The sequence below is a fragment of the Schistocerca piceifrons genome, chromosome 1, assembly GCF_021461385.2.
Source record: "Schistocerca piceifrons isolate TAMUIC-IGC-003096 chromosome 1, iqSchPice1.1, whole genome shotgun sequence".
Classification (NCBI taxonomy): Eukaryota; Metazoa; Arthropoda; class Insecta; order Orthoptera; family Acrididae; genus Schistocerca; species Schistocerca piceifrons.
Genome location: NC_060138.1, coordinates 1,086,433,344 through 1,086,451,488, shown reverse-complemented (window position 1 = coordinate 1,086,451,488; position 18,145 = coordinate 1,086,433,344). Strand labels below are relative to the sequence as shown.

General features: G+C 42.7%; 1 protein-coding gene across 2 annotated transcripts in view; it reads right to left on the bottom strand.

Annotated features, from left to right (window-relative positions):
• The window catches only part of LOC124798103 (ras-related and estrogen-regulated growth inhibitor-like), a 589,819-nt gene that overhangs the window by 134,927 nt on the left and 436,747 nt on the right, over nt 1-18,145 (bottom strand). Inside the window, exon 5 of one of the 2 annotated variants that reach the window (XM_047261357.1) lies at nt 13,931-13,969. The exons of the other annotated variant lie outside the window; for it this stretch is intronic. Coding sequence (XP_047117313.1) covers nt 13,931-13,969 — 39 coding nt within the window. The remainder of the gene's footprint in view (nt 1-13,930; nt 13,970-18,145) is intronic. 2 annotated transcript variants of the gene reach the window in all.

Below are 18,145 nucleotides of genomic sequence, written 5' to 3'. Positions count from 1 at the left end.
AGAGATATGCAGGGTGAGGATTTTTCCTTGAGGCGAGGAACTAGTCCGAAAACTACGCACCGGATTAAAAAACGGAAAGTACGTGTTCAGTATTTTTAAAAATATTGTCCGGCTTGCTGCGCTACTCCCAGTGATACGGATTCTACGGGAAAAATAAGTAAAGTTTGTAACTAACTTATTTGTCGCGATAGATTTCACTGTAATCGACAAATAACGCAGTTGAGTTCCAAAACGGTACTGTCTCGGAAAAAAACGCATTTGATCAAAAACATAAAAACAGTAGCGTGCGGCAAACGACTCAGTGTTTTGTAGTTTTCTCCGCGTAACCGTTCTGAAACATTCATTCATTATTTGACGTGATCTCACCGTCTGAACGCAATTCACCGTATCACTAATGCATATTAGCAGATTACGTCGTAAACATTTCTCAGTGTGTCGAACAATTGCATGTATGGATAAATAAGCGCATCGAAGTGGGCTGCGGCATTTTTGAGGATGTTTTTTTTTTTTTCGAGTCATCAGTCTTCTAACTTGTTTCGTGCGACCCTCCACGAATTCCTCTCCTGTGCCATCCTCTTAGTCTGAGAGTAGCACCGAGCGAGCTGGCACAGTGGTTAGCAGACAGGACTCAGATTCGGGAGGACGACGGTTCAAACCTACGTCCGGCTATCCTGCTTTAGGTTTTCCGTGATTTCCCTAAATAGCTTCAGGTAAATGCCAGGATGGTTCTTATGAAAGGGCACGGCCGACTTCTTTCACCCTTCTTCCCTAATCCGATGAGACCGATGACCTCGCTGTTTGGTCCCCGTCCGCAGCTCGTGGTCGTGCGGTAGTGTTCTCGCTTCCCACGCCCGGGTTCCCGGGTTCGATTCCCGGCGAGGTCAGGGATTTTCTCTGCCTCGTGATGACTGTATGTTGTGTGATGTACTTAGGTTAGTTAGGTTTAAGTAGTTCTAAGTTCTAGGGGACTGATGACCATAGATGTTAAGTCCCATAGTTCTCAGAGCCATTTGAACCATTTCTTTTTTTTTTTTTTTTGTTTGGTCCCCTCTCGCAAATCAACCAAACAATTAGAACAGCACTTGCAACCAACATCTTCAATTATTTGCTGGATATACTCCAATCTTTGTCTTCCTCCACAGAGGTTTACCTTCTACAGCTCCCTCTACTACCATAAAAGTTGTTCCCTGATGTCTTAACAGATGTCCTATCATTCTTACCCTTCTTCTTGTCATTGTTTTACATATATTCCTTTCTTCGCCGATTCTCCGGAGAGCCTCCTCGTTCCTTACCTTATCAGTCCATCTAATTTTCAACGGTCTTCCGTAACACCAAATCTCAAATGCTTCGATTCTTTTCTGTTCAAAATGGTTCAAATGGCTCTGAGCACTATGCGACTTAACATCTGAGGTCATGAGTCCCCTAGAACTTAGAACTACTTAAACCTAACTAACCTAAGGCCATCACACACATCCATGCCCGAGGCAGAATTCGAACCTGCGAGCATAGTGGTCGCGCGGTTACAGACTGAAGCGCCTAGAACCGCTCGGCAACAACGGCCGGCTTCTGTTCTGTTCCGGTTTTGCGACAGTCCACCTACTGTGAAATAATTCTTTCTAACTAGCATCACGATGGTGGCAGGTGAGAGGAAGCACCTCAAACGAGCACCTCGTTGGTGAGAGGTGAAGGCACACACCTCAAACTAGCTTTTTGCTGAGTTACTAGAAACGTCTGATTCTCGTTTTTTTGGATCCGATACATTTTTGTAGAACTCAATTGTCTTATTTGTCGACTACAGCACGATAAAAGTGTTAAAGCATAAATTACATATTTTTTTCTCATATAATCCGAATCTGCAATAAAAATGGGATGTTCCCATCAAACAAATTGAAGTGTCCCTCGCTCTGGCCCTTAGGTGTGGAGCAATGGGATCAACATTGCTTTCGCTAGGTAGCATTTCTAAAAAAATTAAGAAATATTTTTCCAATTTTCAAATGGTTGAAATGGCTCTGAGCACTATGGGACTTAACATCTGAGGTCATCAGTCCCCTAGAACTTAGAGCTACTTAAACCTAACCAACCTAAGGACATCACACACATCCATGCCCGAGGCAGGATTCGAACCTGCGGCCGTAGCGCTCCCGCAGCTCCACACTGAAGCGCCTAGAACCGCTCGGCCACTCCGGCCGGCTCCGATTTTCAATCCGATGCATAACTTTTGAGATATTTCGTTGTATCTACGTAAGAAACCCACCATCTATAAGTAGTAAGGCAATTTCTGTCTCTAGCGAGTTGGATATTTTTAATCATATCTCTAACGAAGTAAAATTTCAAAGTATTTCAGATACAAAACTAAAAAAGTTTGCGGTAAGTAACAAGATTACCAAATTACCAGTTGACAAGTAGTTTGCGTAGCTCCGGGAAGCATCCCACGCGTTTGTTTCTGCGAGTGATGCCAAAACAGAGTTGGATATTTTTAATCATGTCTCTAACGAAGTAAAATTTCAAAGTATTTCAGTTACAAAACGAAAAAAGTTTGCGGTAAATAACAAGATTACCAAATTACCAGTTGACAAGTAGTTTGCGTAGCTCCGGGAAGCATCCCACGCGTTTGTTTCTGCGAGTGATGCCAAAACAGAGTTGGATATTTTTAATCATATCTCTAACGAAGTAAAATTTCAAAGTATTTCAGTTAGAAAACGAAAAAAGTTTGCGGTAAATAACAAGATTACCAAATTACCAGTTGACAAGTAGTTTGCGTAGCTCCGGGAAGCATCCCACGCGTTTGTTTCTGCGAGTGATGCCAAAACAGAGTTGGATATTTTTAATCATATCTCTAACGAAGTAAAATTTCAAAGTATTTCAGTTAGAAAACGAAAAAAGTTTGCGGTAAGTAACAAGATTACCAAATTACCAGTTGACAAGTAGTTTGCGTAGCTCCGGGAAGCATCCCACGCGTTTGTTTCTGCGAGTGATGCCAAAACAGAGTTGGATATTTTTAATCATATCTCTAACGAAGTAAAATTTCAAAGTATTTCAGTTAGAAAACGAAAAAAGTTTGCGGTAAATAACAAGATTACCTAATTACCAGTTGACAAGTAGTTTGCGTAGCTCCGGGAAGCATCCCACGCGTTTGTTTCTGCGAGTGACGCCAAAACAAGGCGACGCGGCACTGCAGACAGGCGGTATGACACAAGTCTGGGCTACGCTTTTGGCGCGGTTTCGCAGCTGTGGGAGGGAGCGTGTTGTTTGGCAGCGTGAGCAGAGCTGGTTGCCGGTGGGGCAGGGCGGGACACCCGGTGGCGTGCAAAGCAGCGGCGGCAGCCGGGCAGTCTGCGGCGACAAATTGCGAAGCGGTCGCTGCCGCCGGAATACATGAATAGCCAAGTAGCCGGGGCGGCCATTTACATAAGGCACCGGGCGGCGAAGCGCCCGCCAGCCGCGGCGACAAACCACAGTTTCGCAAACAACGATGCGAATGCGTTACCCGACGCGCGTCAGTTCTGCAAGAGTAGCTTTGCCGATACCTCGCGCCACACGTACGAATATGCGCGCAGGCAGCGTGGATTTAGCTTTGACTTATCGCACACTGTTAGCCGACATAAGATCGTAACTTCAGGGATTACACGACCTGACAAAAAAATGTGAAGCATCCAGATGGGGAAGAGGAAACGATATGCAACTTCAGGGGCAGGGGAATATGTATGATGTTATTTCAGTGATTACAAAATCGAATAAAACCTATAAAATACTTGTCACTCATCGATGTAACGCTGCATTCCCTCTGTCCTGGATGAACTGATTTTTTGGTTGGAAAGATTGTCAAAAGGCTATTGTATTCTCTCTGGCTCACAGCTGTTGTAACTGGTCCTTTATATCCTGTATACTGGCCCTGAGACGCAGTTGAGTCTCGAGCAGGTCACACACATATTCTCTACGTATCAAGTTTATGGATCTTGCTAGCCGCAGGAGTACCTTAACATCTTGCAGACAGTTCACAGAGACGCATGTTCGGTTACAACAGTGTTATTTGAAATAGCGTCATCCCTTTGGGAAACACCCCCTGCAATGCTCTTCATGACAGCAGCACAACGGGTGCAATCACCAGACTCACTTACAATTTTGCAGTCAGGGAAGGTGGGATAACAATGAGAGAGCTCCTACCGTCACACGAAATCGCAGCCCAGATCCTATCTCCAGGAATAGGTCCAGTGTGTCTGGAACGCACACAGGTTGGTAGCATTCCCTCAACTGGCCTCCTCGTAACCCACCGCCATCACTGGCACCGATACAGAACCAGATTTCATCAGGAAACACAACAGGTCTCCACCCTGCCCTCCAATGAGCTCTCGCTTGACACCACCGAAGTCGCAAATGTCGGTCGTTTGGGGCCAGGGAAATACACGCTACAGGGCGTATGGCTCGGAACTGTCCTTGAAGTCACCAATTTGTAATAGTTCGTTGTGTCACAATGGTGCCAGCTGCTGTTCAGATTTCTGCTGCAGATGTAGTATGATGTGCAGAACCATACGTCGAATATGACAGTCTTCGCTTTCAGTGGTGCCACGTGCCCGTGCGGAATCCGGTCTTCTTGCGACCGCACATTCTCATGACCATAACTGCCAGTAATCATGTAAGTGGCTACAGTCCTACTACGTCTTTCTAACTCAGTGAAGTGTTGATGATGGCTTCTTTGTCCCGCATAAAAGCTGTTCTTGAGTAACATCATATCATCACGTCCAATCTTAAAGGTAACTCAAATTCGGGAGGTCAATGGTTCAAACCCGCGTCCGGGAATTCTGATTCAGATTTTCTGTGACTTCCCTAAATCGCTTAAGGCAAATGCCGGTGTGGTTCCTTTGAAAGGGCACAACCGATTTCCTTCCTCATTCCTATCTAATCCGAGCTTGTGCTCCGTCTCTAAAGACCTCGTTGTCGACTGGACGTGAAACACTAATCTCCTCCATCTCCTCCTCCTCCCCCTGAAAGGTAACTAAGGCCCACGACCGTTACAGTGCGTACATAAAGCAAACCTTACATGCATACTCATAGTGGCGCTACTAATGCCACTGTTATGCGACTGGTGCGAAATTTGAATCAACCTCGTCTTTTAGATGTAGATACGCGCCTGCTAACTTCCGTTTATATCTCAGTGCCTTTCTGGTGTTACAACTTTTTTCCCCGTAAGTGTAGTACTTTCATATTTGTATATCCCCAAACACTTAAGGAAGTGGATAGAGATTAGCCGATACTTGTTTGCAGTCAGAAAGGTAAAGGGCTCCAGGATGAATTTTCACCTTGCAGCGGGATCTGTGTTCATTTGAAACTTCCTAGAAAATTAAAAATTTTTACCGGAACGGGACTCGATTTGAAACTTTCACCTATTTAAAGGTCCCAAGTTCGGGACACAGTTTTAATCTGCCAGGAAGTTTCAGGTACAGGCCTATCAAATATGAGGGGGTTATTACTGTTAAAGGCAGAAAACTATCATCGTGAAAGATGAAAAAGAATTGCATGTTTTACCTGATAGCTGTAATATATACATTGTATTGTGTCAACCAGGAGTCATCTACAGTTTGGTAATTTAGTGAACAGTCTTCCTGTCACCACAAACGGCAGTTCCGTTCATGGTGGAATGTCGTGTGATTTATCCGTGAAAATGTAAACCTTATCTGTGTGTTACCGTTTTACGCGTATTAACAGTTGGAAGCATCGATGGGGAAATACACTGGAATTTGTTTGTGTTGAGGAAAAGAGCATACATCCACACACAGACCGACGAGAGTAACAAACGGAAGTTCGACTGTCTCGATGTGTCTCACTTTGCTGTTCCACATCCCACTTCGTGACACGTCCAGTTTTAACAACACATGTTAAGAAACCAACGCAAGCCTATTAAATAAATCCCATATAAGATTGCCTTACGCGACGACGAAATTAAGTCTTGTGTTAGTCATATGCATCTCATTAGATTTACTACCCGCTACTTTCGTTTGTGGATTTGAGTGGGCATGCAAATCGCACAGCCACTTCCTGTAGTGCGCCCTGAGAGTGAAAATTCGCCAGGCAAACTCGCTGACAGGTTTGTTTACTAACCAGACTAGGCGTGGTATGAACTACTTCTTTATGTGCTGCCGCACGCACGCGTAAAGTCGTTCCCTTTTTTTATTTGGTTAGTGGTTACGGCCGTAACGCTGAAAGTGCGTATCTGTCAGGAAACCGGTTCGAGGTACTTTCTCGTGAGACCAAAGAAATCTCTCCCTCTAAATTACTTATCGGCGTTTTTTTTCTATATACATCCCTGGATATCACAATATTTCGGAAATTTGTTTACTTGTATCTCTGTTTTTTGTAAAGCAACAGACACATATTTTGTCGATCAGAAATGACCACAAAAACTACATGGAGTGACCCAGTAAGAATTCAAAATTCTCTCCCCGTTTTGAAAGTTTCTACGAAGAACGAGTTATGGATTTTAGGTAGTCATCAGAAAGCGCTGTGTCCTATGACACGCATTGTGTCCTATGACACGAAAACGTTAAAGGCATTTTATGCATAATACATTTCACTTGTTTCTTTTTCTTCTTATTATTGTCCTTTTTCTTCCTTCGAGGAGTAGTCGATTCGCCTGTTCCAGTCGCAGACTTCATGGTCTTCGATGCCTCTTGACCATTCGGCCCATACGACATTATTTCTTTTTGTATTATTCATTTAGGTCTGGGAGTCATATTTCTTCATTTTCGTTGACTCCCTCATTCATATTTAGTTCATACATCATCACTTCTAAATCTGTCCGTCTCGTGACATCTTTCAGAGACCTCCGGAATCTGATTTCCGTTCCCTGTAAGATACTAAGATGTTTAATATTCCTCCCCAATGTCTCTGAGCAGTCAATAAAAACTAGGACAGCCATATTAATGTAAAATCTCATTCCTGTTTGTATTTGTCGTTTTCCTGTACAATGTTCTTTGCGTTTTCCCCCGTATGGCCTGGTACTTACAGTTTTTAATCGACACCATTATCAGTGATATGTCGCAGTCAACGTACTGAAAGTGCGACACTTGTTCAGTAGTTGTATTATCTACATTTATTTTGGTTCGGACTCGTTATTTTCCTTAAAAGCCGTGGTCCTCCTTTTTTGTACAGATATTTTAATGTTTAACATTAGCAGATTTGTTGACGATTACACGATTTCTGAAGGTTTGTTGAATAAAACCTGGATGATCAGCAAAACATCACTGTATTCAAGTGGATTCATTCAGTTATTTAAATTCTTTGGCTTGCTCAGAGCTTCCCGTCTGTAATTATATTATCTGTGTAAATATTAGGAAGTGTAGTGAATAAGCCCAAGAGCACCCCTTGGTTGGTGGCTTGACGTGTTAAAATATCGTTTTGATAGGGTACACTTGATATTCCAATAACACGGCAAAAGTGAGAATTAATGTTTCCGATGAAACAAAAACAGCTATTTAGCGTTGTAGGTCATGATGATAATCAACCATTTGCTTCCACTAATATATAATGGCCTATAGATTTTCCCAGAAATTTCGGTATTCAGTGTCGAGCATCCACATTTCCCCTGAATGTTTTATAATGCTATCTACCCACCATTTATTAAGTCTCAATCTTTCTTTATTTGCTGAATACACCAAGAACTCACTTGGTCCGTCTAACATCCATTCCCCATGCTACAACTGGTGCCCAGCTCGTTTTGTTTTTCATTACGGTCATAACTGAGTCTTTCACTCCAGTGTGTCCCCTGTTCCGTTTTCTTTCATGTTTCAGACATATTAGAAGCTTGCACTTGAAAATTCTCTTATGGTTTTCAAAAGGTCATTTTTAACTTTTCTTATATTTTTTATTTTCCAGTGAATTGTTTTTATACGCAGAAAGGCAGAAACTAACCAACTAGTTGTACGCGTTCATTGCTAGTGGATACTAGCAACGAACATATTAGATATGTTAGTAAAGCATTACTTTGGTCTTATTATAACTTTTATGTAGCGGTATCCAAATAGTGATTCTGTAGTTTAGAACTCCTCTTAATATAGGCTATTTGCGTAATAAAATGTGTTTACAATCATTAAAAATATTTAAGGTAAGGTTACCTAAGTTGCTAGGTCGCGTCATGCTTCACTTTAGTTCATTTTCACACAATCGACGTTCCGACCCCTCTGCTGGGGTCTACTCCAGGATCATCCAGCGTATCTGCTCAGCTGAACAGTGTCAAAGGCAAATATCGCGTTGACAAATTCACAAGATTTACCACGCTTTTTCTGGAGAAGTGGGGTTACTGGGTAAAATTTTTCCTTTCATTCATCGTCATTGGAGAGGTAACGAAACAGACAGAGAAGAGAGGAAATGCTTACCGAAATATTGTTGTCATGTCGTAGAGATGGCTTTCTGGTGGTTGTTTGTATTCCTCGCTCACTATGTGTGGGTATTTACTGCGTTGATGGTGGGAAATCACGACGGTGGGACCTGGAAGCCTATGGCCGTTATCGCTATTGACTACTTTCGCCCTTAGAAATCTCAATCACTCCTAGGATTTTTATGTTGCTTTCATTGGCCAGTACTCATACGTCGTTGAAATCTTCATCTTGACCGCAATTCTGCTGATGTTGCACTACCGCAGATTTCACACTCTGTTTTAGATGCGTAGACGTTCCTCTACTGTCCATACTTTGCCAGAGTCCCAACTCGCTTCATAAATTTCCGCGTTGTGGAGGTCATCAGGTGCGTCTGTTTTACGCCAGGAAAATCTTTCGTTTTTTTTTTTGACAGAGAAATGTGGTCTTTATACCATTTTTCCAAAGAATTTTGCTATTGCTGTCAGTAGTTCTAGAGACAAATGGTAACCTAACAGTAGGCGGGTCCTCGTTTTTCTTATTAACATGAGTAACTCTATTTTGATTAAAAGCCATTCCTGTGGAGAAACCAACATAGCAGATGTCACTCAGTGTCTCCTTTTAGAAAGCCACCTCCGATTCCGAGGTGTTAGTGTAAATGATATGGAAGGCACGCGAAGATAGTGTGTTGAGCATTGCTTGCTTCTGAGCTCAGTGGTGGTGCAAAGTAGCTTTAAGTACCAATTTTTATTTGTATGCTTACTGCACACTCTGCATCGTAGAGTGCCGTCAGATCTTCTGCAGACCTGTGGATCTCCGTATCTCCAAACGGGAGTTGATCTTGGGATGAAACTCATTTAAGAAATGGTCGAACGTATGGAAGTCTTATTTCTGTGCGGCCGTACAACAAATGTGTCATCCAAATGGCGGAGTGGTACATTACTTGATGCCTGTTGTACGCAATGTTCCATAAAGTGCCATCTGCTACTGACACGAAAGTGAAAACAACTGTCACGGGTCTATAGCCTGCATGAATTGTGGAAAGGACACCATATTCCTCTTACAGTAAAATTTTGTATTCGGCTATTGTAATTTCTGCAGTATGTCACGGCCAAGCATAAATAATTTCTGTCATGCCGCGGAACAGAAGTAATTCTCGGTACTCTTGTACTGTTGTGCTCACTTCACAACTATGGAGGCAACAGCAGCTGCCACTGACGTAATCACTAGTGTCGTTGACTTACTGGTTGCAACGCCGAAATAACAGTCGCAGAATAAAACTTCTACTGAAGTAAGCGAAATGTCATGTACTTCAGAAAATACTGTGTATACCTTACTATAGTTAAAGGCTGTTACATCAATAATTTTTATTTCGATCTTAAATCATCATCATGATGACAAACACAATACCTCCGGCGTTCCAGAAGCCGACTGCGCAAAAACTGTAAGATATACAGAAAACACACACACATCAGTGGATAGAGCACCTCTCCAAATTTTCAGCTCACATAGCAGGTGCTTAACTTGGGCGCCGACTTAACGAGGAAGATGTCGATTTGTATGCGCAAAGCATTGACGTCGCTGACACGAAATGCCCGAGAAGGCGTTACAGCAATCTGCTTTAGAAATACGAGTATGTTCATTGGGTTGCCTACCTGCAGGTGCGAACTAATTCGATGCCACTATACGGACTGGATAATTTATCCACATGAGTTGCGCCGCATAGTGCAACTACGCCACAGCCCGTATTACGAATCGAAACTTGGAGAGAGACCTTATCCACTATTACGTGTCATTTTTTGTGTATATCTTGCTGATTTCGTGCCGTCTGCTGCTTAAGCCTCGAAGATAATTACGAATGATCCTGTACTGAAATCATAACAACATTCATGGACATAAAGTTTAAGTAGAATTTTTCTGTATAAAGCATTATGATTTTTAAATATTGTTCAATACGTTGGCAGAAGAAAAAGTTGAGTACCGATTGTACAGTGGAGAAGTGGCTTGGGGTGACAGAACAACAGAACTGTTGAACACTGTCAAGCCTTAGACACGTTCTCATAGCTAAGAGAAGTACAAGCCTGTTTACAAGTATTTGTTACAGGCTTCAACCAGATGAGCCACGTAATGTTGACAATATCTGTTGACCTGGCAATGCTTTAGGAACGAAACTAGTCAAAATTCATAAGGAAAAGCTTTTGGTGGCTATAGGACATATTTTCTAAAACGTCTTTCGTGAATTTACTTATTGCCACAAAAGAAGACTATGGGCCTAACGGCACTCAGTCGCCATATTCCCGATTTTCAAGAGTAAAGTGTAGCACACAAAGTTATCAGAAAATTGCTAGTGTGCTTCAGTTCATTCTTCTCGCTATGTGGACTTAAGAACTGATAAAGACTTACGTTTCCAGTCTGCGACTTAAACCAGTACGTTAGGCATGCTTGGACAGCCGAGTTCGTGAAATAACATCAGCGGAAGACACTCATGAACGACTCCAGAACCGAGACATAATTTGCTAAATATTTGGTTACAAAACATTCTCATTTAAAACTAAGCCATGTCATTTAAAGTGTAGGAGCTTTCTGTATACCTCTTTCTCCAGTTGTCAGTGGAAATCACTGTCCGTACGCAGGCAGCAGCTATTGTCAGTCGTGATGGGATCGGTAACGTCGCGCCATTACAATTTTTCCTTTGCTGTCGCTGCATCCCATGATTCGCTGCACGTTCCCACCCTCTTATTCTATATTAATCCATACAAAACTATTCTTCAAACTTAGAATTCTTGTTCTGTCAACATAGTTACGGATTGACTATTAGTGACCAATTTACATGAGCAGTGTAGATTATAAGATGTCCTAAAGCGTTATATTTGTGTAATCCATCGTTTTCGCTGTACTTTCGTGATCGACAATGCTTTTGGTAGGTCACATGAGCAACTTGGGAATTTTTTTTGGCAAACTTGTTTATATCACCCGGGACGGTACTACACAATAGAATGATCGCATGTGCACTACTCTGCTGGACACTCTTGGAACATTTATCTCTTACTTAAGAGACTGCTTTCGAAGGCCGAAGGTTCTTACACACGATCGTCCTGCAAATATATATATATGTGTGTGTATTAAGACAGAGAGGTCTTCCTCTCTCTCTCTCTCTCTCTCTCTCTCTCTCTCTCTCTCTATATATATATATATATATATATATATATATATATATATATATATATATATATATAGAGAGAGAGAGAGAGAGAGAGAGGAAGACCTCTCTGTCTTAATACATATATATATATATATGTATAGGAAAAGAGGAACTCCTTGATTAATCCGTGAAAACTACGATCGGCCGCCATGTCGTCTTCTGTCTATCGCTCTCCCAAGCCTGGCCAGCTTTCCGACTTGTACTTCTTGTCGTGCCAATGGCAATTCAACTGACCACACCAGGCAGAAGGAAAAGAATTCCAGTCATTTCCTAACAACAACAAAAAAAGAAGACAGTGGCAGTTACGGTAACTGAAGCGGTATCCTCCGCATGAAAATCAAACACGCCGGTCCTCCAGCTACGGACACGGACAGGAACTGAATTTTCATCACGTATGACTTCTGCTCACTTACACCTTTAATAGGTTGGTCTCTATGCAGTGTAACGAGAGCTGCAGAGCCGTAGATACCGCTACAAGCATATGTCAGCATTTTGGAATCGTTATGAGTGAGAGTGCCATTAGGTCTCCAGACAACGACAACGGCAAGGAATGCCAGTACGTTTTCTTCTTGTGTTTAAATGCTAATTTTTTAATCTTTCAGTGTTTCCTGAAGATGCTCTGAATACCCTGCTGGAGCACTACGCTGTAGCTTCTGCAGCAGCTGCGACCAACCAGCGGCCACATCCGTTTCTGTAACATGGCGTCCGTTACTTAACAAGGCACTTCTTCCAGTTTATTCGTTCCAAACGACGTAAGCCCATTACCTTGGAGGTAATGGGAGCTGTGCGGTTAAGTGTCCTCCGTGAGGGGCAGTGCAATTTGCTCAGCCTGCATAAGCCGACGAAAGAAGGCAGGTACTCCAGACAGCCGGTGCCGTAACCCTGCTCCGCTTGCCTCCGAAAATACTGTTCCAGTTGCCATACCGGTGGTTTAGCAATTTTGAGCAAACGTGAACATCTACGAGGAACATTCAAAAATTAAAAAGACGAACTGATGTAGAAATGAAACAGTTCGTAATGAGGAATTTCGTAGTGTCATCACTTTTAGTTGGCGGCACTGGGATGAGCTGACAACAGAAACTGTTTTGCTTATAGCCTCACTACAGAATTTAGCGATGGCGTGGATTTTACGTTACGACGTAAGTTGTATGAACCGTGGAATGTTTGCAAGTGAGAAGAAAAGTTCAAAAGAGATCTAACATCAGTGGCCGACGGGCAACGTTCTGGCAGATCAGTAGAAGTGTTAACTCCTTCACTTGAAACACGCACTGACGACATTATTCGTGAAGATCAAAGTCTTACAGTTGTACGTACAGCAAAAAGATTGCAGTAATTATAGCACAGTTCGTAACGTTATCAGTAATAAGGTCATCTGTAGCAAAGCAAGTGGAAAGTGGGTCCCGAAAGAGTTAACGCAACAATAGAGGGAAACAAGAATCGAAGTGTGTACAGACTTCAGAGAACGCTGTGGAAGGGAAGGTGACCCTTTCCTAAACAAGATTTTAACTTGGTGTGAAACTTGCGCCCAACATTTTGAACTACAGTCGTTACGACAAAGCATGGAATGAACGTCGTGGATCTCAAAGAAAAGGCGTTAATTGCTAAACGACAATGCTCACCCTCACACTGCCCTAATGACCCAAGAAACCATTGAAAAGGTGGGTTCGGAGATACTACCTCATCCTCCTTAATACACTCCAGATTTGAGTCCCTCGGATTTTCTTTTGTTTGCTTCACTCAACAAGGCATTACGTAGAAAAAAGTTCAGCAACAACGAGGTGATCAGAGTTTGTGGAAAAGTCGCTCAAACAACAAGACCAAGACTTCTTTGCATTAGGTATAAAATAAGTAGTTCATTGTTGGGACAAGTGCACTGATATTGTTTGGGACTGTATAAGTCTCATTTTGTAAAAAACACACAATTTGTTCTCTACCTCAGATTTTGTCTTTAATTATTGAATGTTCCTCGTACGAATGGAAAAACCAAAGTAGTGCATATAGTCGATGAATCACCTGATACCTTACAGATCCAATGAAGAACCGTTTTCTTTGAATGTCACTGTTTTATTTATACGAGACGAAAAAACTTGGAAAACCAATGGGAAAACGACAAGGAATCTTAATACGAAGGTGTATTATGCCCTTTCAAAGCTCTGCTGTAAGAATTAGCTGGCCTAATGGGCAATAGCTTGAATTCGGAAGAACTTCGTACCGGAGCCCTATGCAGTAATACAGGTTTAATTTCTGTAAACCACTCAGGCTTCCATGAGGTCACGGTGGATTTCTTCGCCCATCACCGTGAGGTAACCGTACTTCGCTAACGGTACCAATGTGAAGGAGATATTAAATTCCTTCCTTGAAAGTGCCAAGTATTACTTACCTGTTTCTTGTCCTGTATCATTCGGTGAGAATGTGATGTCTGAAAAAAGAGAAAAAATACAGAAATAATAAAGATATCGCCCCATACAACGTGAAGAGAACCCCCACAAACTCAAGCTCAACATCATGCATATAATCCCCGGCCAACTACCCGCAACGTCTCATTTCTCTGCACTTTCATGTATCATCCACTAGCTGCTCAAGCTAAATGGAAGAAACTTACAAAAGCTGTGTCAATATTTCTCATCTGGTTAAAGTTCAAAAGCGCTATGGAAGGGCGTCATCATAATTCAGTCATGGCAGGATCAGCTTACTAGAAATTATTTGGGCTCTTGTAATTCACTGAAATTTAATATTTTATCCATCCTCAGCAAATGTAGTCGGACACAATAAAACAATAAGCAACCAAATGCATGAAAGAAATTTAATTTCTTTACCGGTTTCGGGCACTTAGTGCCCTTCTTCAGAATTTTACATCTATGCGATAATTATAACCTTCTGAAGAAGAGCCCAAGTACCCTAAAACGATAGAGAAATTAAATTTCTTTTATGCAACTGGTTGCTTATTATTTCATTGTATTCACTGAAATGCAAATGCATACAATGGCCTATGGTTCCTAAAGTTTACCAGGGGTTCCCTTTTTTTTTTTTTTTTTTTTTTTTTCAAACTTCGATCGGCCGTAAAATGGAAACCAAAGTGAAAGTAAAAAATGAGTAGTTTTTAATGAACTGCGTCGAGAGCCTCAACAAGTGTAGACGTGCTAGGGCATGTACAATAACAACTCCAAAATACCGCACTGATATTGGCTGGTCACTAGCCGACATCTGGATCTACTCTAATAAATCTTGAACGAAAACGACGACTGATAGCTGCTCTTTACCATTTCGAATTCTTTAGTTGCAATATTTAGATTTAGCTACATCTTCCAGCTACGTACCTATATACTGCTGCTCCGACTAACACATCTGTCGCAACGTGGTCCAACTTTACAAAACCCTCGTCATAGAAGGCAGCTGCCTGCGCGTTTCACAGATTTCCTGCGCTGGTCTGCAGCTCGCAGTCTGTGCGAAAATACTGTTCTCATAGCAAGCGGTTCATATGAGAGATGAAAGCAGAATGAGCCAAGTCCGGGCTGCATGGAGGCTAATCAAGCACTTCCGATCTAAAAGCTTACGGGAACATCGTTGTTGCATCTAAAAATGATTCAAATGGCTGTGAGCATTATGGGACTTAACATCTGAGGCCATCAATCCCCTAGAACTTTGAACTACTTAAACGTAACTAACCTAAGGACATCACACATATACGTTCCCGAGGTAGGATTCGAACTTGCGACCGTAGGGGTCGCGCGGGTCCAGACTGAAGCTCCTACAACCGCTCTGCCACAACGGCCGGCTGTTGCACCTGCAGTATGCGGCCGAGAATTGTCGTGAAGAAGGAAACCCATGATACTTACATTATGTGGGCTGTATGAGATCCGGTGGATCCCTCAGCAAGCCCTTCACACTTGACGGGAGAATCTACTATAAACATGTATAAACATATTTACGTCCTCACTGTATATGTATAACTGGGAAGTGCAACATGACCCGATCAACGGGCATACTAGAGACACTGCGCAACAAGCCTACGCAAAGCTTCATCGTATTTATGTGTGATTTTAATTTCGCGACCGATCGCGAGTGGAAAAAAATACTTCCCGTAACATATTGTTGTATGCAGTTAATACTGAAGGTTTTCGTTAAACAGCCCGCTGTTTTATAGCTATACATATTGTATTGTAACAAGTAGTGAAATCTGTTGCAGGTGAAAGTATACGATAATGGAAGCACCAAAGTTCCAGTAAACATGGGTCCGCAAACCAGCTTTTTGTCATATACATGCACATATGTTGTTAAGAGACGCCAGTGGCTTTTTATAACATATTGTCCTCGCTAGTACAGATGTACTTGAAACGTAAACTTGCGTAAGTTACCATCTGACTGGGCTCAAATTTCCCTCATTTTCCCTTTCTTCCCTTTGTAAAAGAAAGAGCTTTCATTCAGCTATATGTTCATCACTTTTACCCGTAACGAAATTTTCACTCTACAGCGGAGTGTGCGCTGATATCAAACTTCCTGGCAGATTAAAACTGTGTGCCGGACCGAGACTCGAACTCGGGACCTTTGCCTTTCGCAGGCAAGTGCTCTTCCAACTTTTTTTTTAACCTCATTTTGTTCATTTTCGTTCGTTGCATCTGCTCGTGGCGGACGTCACAAGACATCCGTCTCAGTTTGTCGTTGATCCATTAACTCAGTTTTTATATTACAGAGGGCAGCTAACCCTCTGACCGAACGCACTGAGTTTCCGTGCAGGATACCAACTGAGATGGCCAAGCACGACTAACGACTCGTCCCCACAGCTTCTGTTCCGCCAGTATCTCGTCTCCTACCTTCCAAACTTCACCGAAGCTCTCCTGTGAAACTTGCAGAACTAGCACTCCTGTAGAGTGAAAATTTCATTCTGGAAACGTCCCTCACGCTGTGACAAAGCCATGTCTCCGCAATATCCTTTCTTCCAGGAGTGCTAGTTCTGCAAGGTTCGCAGGAGAGCTTCGGTGAAGTATGGAAGGTAAGAGACGAGGTACTGACGGAATTGAAGCTGTGAGGGCGGGGCGTGAGTCGTGCTTGAGTAGCTCAGTTGGTAGAGTACTTACCCGCGAAAGGCAAAGGTTCCGAGTTCGAGTCTAGGTCCGGCACACAACTTTAATCTTCCAGGAAGTTTCACGTTTACCCATTTTTAACAACTGGATTTTACCGACTGAAAGTTTCGTAAACTGTGTAGAACTGGCAATGATGGATGTGGATGTAACTTGATGGATGGGTATACAACTGTGGATTGTCGGCTGCCAGGTGAGAGGGTAGCTGCGGACGTAGACTGAGGATGCAGATGCTGCGCACCTTTGACGCCGCGAACGGCTCCTGCGGCGGAGTGATGCGAGAGCAGCGCGTGCGCCGACCGTGACATTAGCCGGCCGCTGCAGCTGCAGCTGCGGTCGTCGGCCGCGACCACGCGGAACGCCGCGCAGTCATTACCAGCACGGCGAGCCGACAACAAAAGACTGCGCACAGTACTTCAGCCGGAGCCCGTGCCTCTGCATGCAACACGCGACGCTCGCCTCACGTCTAGGCCATGATGGACGCCAACAGCTTGCGAACTGACTTAGTACCCGCCACGACCCAAGAGATCTACATCTACATTCATACCCTGCAAATCACTGTAAAGTGCATGCCAGAGGTTACTTACCACAGCATCAGTTGGGGCTTCTTCCCGTTCTGTTCACGTATGGAGAGAGGGAAAATATCTGTTTAAGTGCGACTGTGCGTACTGTAAGTTATCTGATCAATTAAGACCAGACTTAAAGCATACAACGCCGTGATAGTGCTAGGATTGTTGTATGGCACAGCAACCATAAGCACAACAAAGAAGGATGAACATAATTATCTTGATGTTAAACCTCTTTTGCCTTGTTTGCATTAACAATAACATACGTTTTTCAGTGCGGTCCGCCTTTAGCAAAACACAATTTTGTTTTTTGTCCCAGACATGTTTCACTGCACTTGCAGCATCATCAGTGATTTTATTATTATTATTATTATGGCTGTTAAACATAAGGAACGTTCTTTACTGTTTAAATACATCTGAATATTAGTTTCTAAATCGTAATTACAGGTTTTTGAAGAGCATATAAATTGTGTATTCATACCTTCTTACCACGTGGTATGGTTTACCTGCTGTATTACGTTTTTACAGCGACTGTTTTTCCTTACAGTTTGTCACCTGCAACTATATACAACTTAATGTAGGCTAAACATTTACGCAAAAATTACGATTTCTAAACTGTTATGGCTATGCCTGAGATAAATAATTCAGCCGGTCTGAGTGGCCGAGCGGTTCTAGGCGCTACAGCCTGGAACCGCGCGACCGCTACGGTCGCAGGTTCGAATCTTGCCTCGGGCATGGATGTGTGTGATGTCCTTAGTTTCGTTAGGTTTAAGTAGTTCTAAGTTCTAGGGGACTGATGACCTCAGATGTTAAGTCCGATAGTTCTCAGAGCCATTTAAACCATTTTGAGCCGCTCTGTTAAATTGTTTGCAGATGACACTGTCGTTTACCGTCTAGTAACGTCTTCAGGAGACCAAAACCAATAACTAAATGATTTAGACAAGATATCTG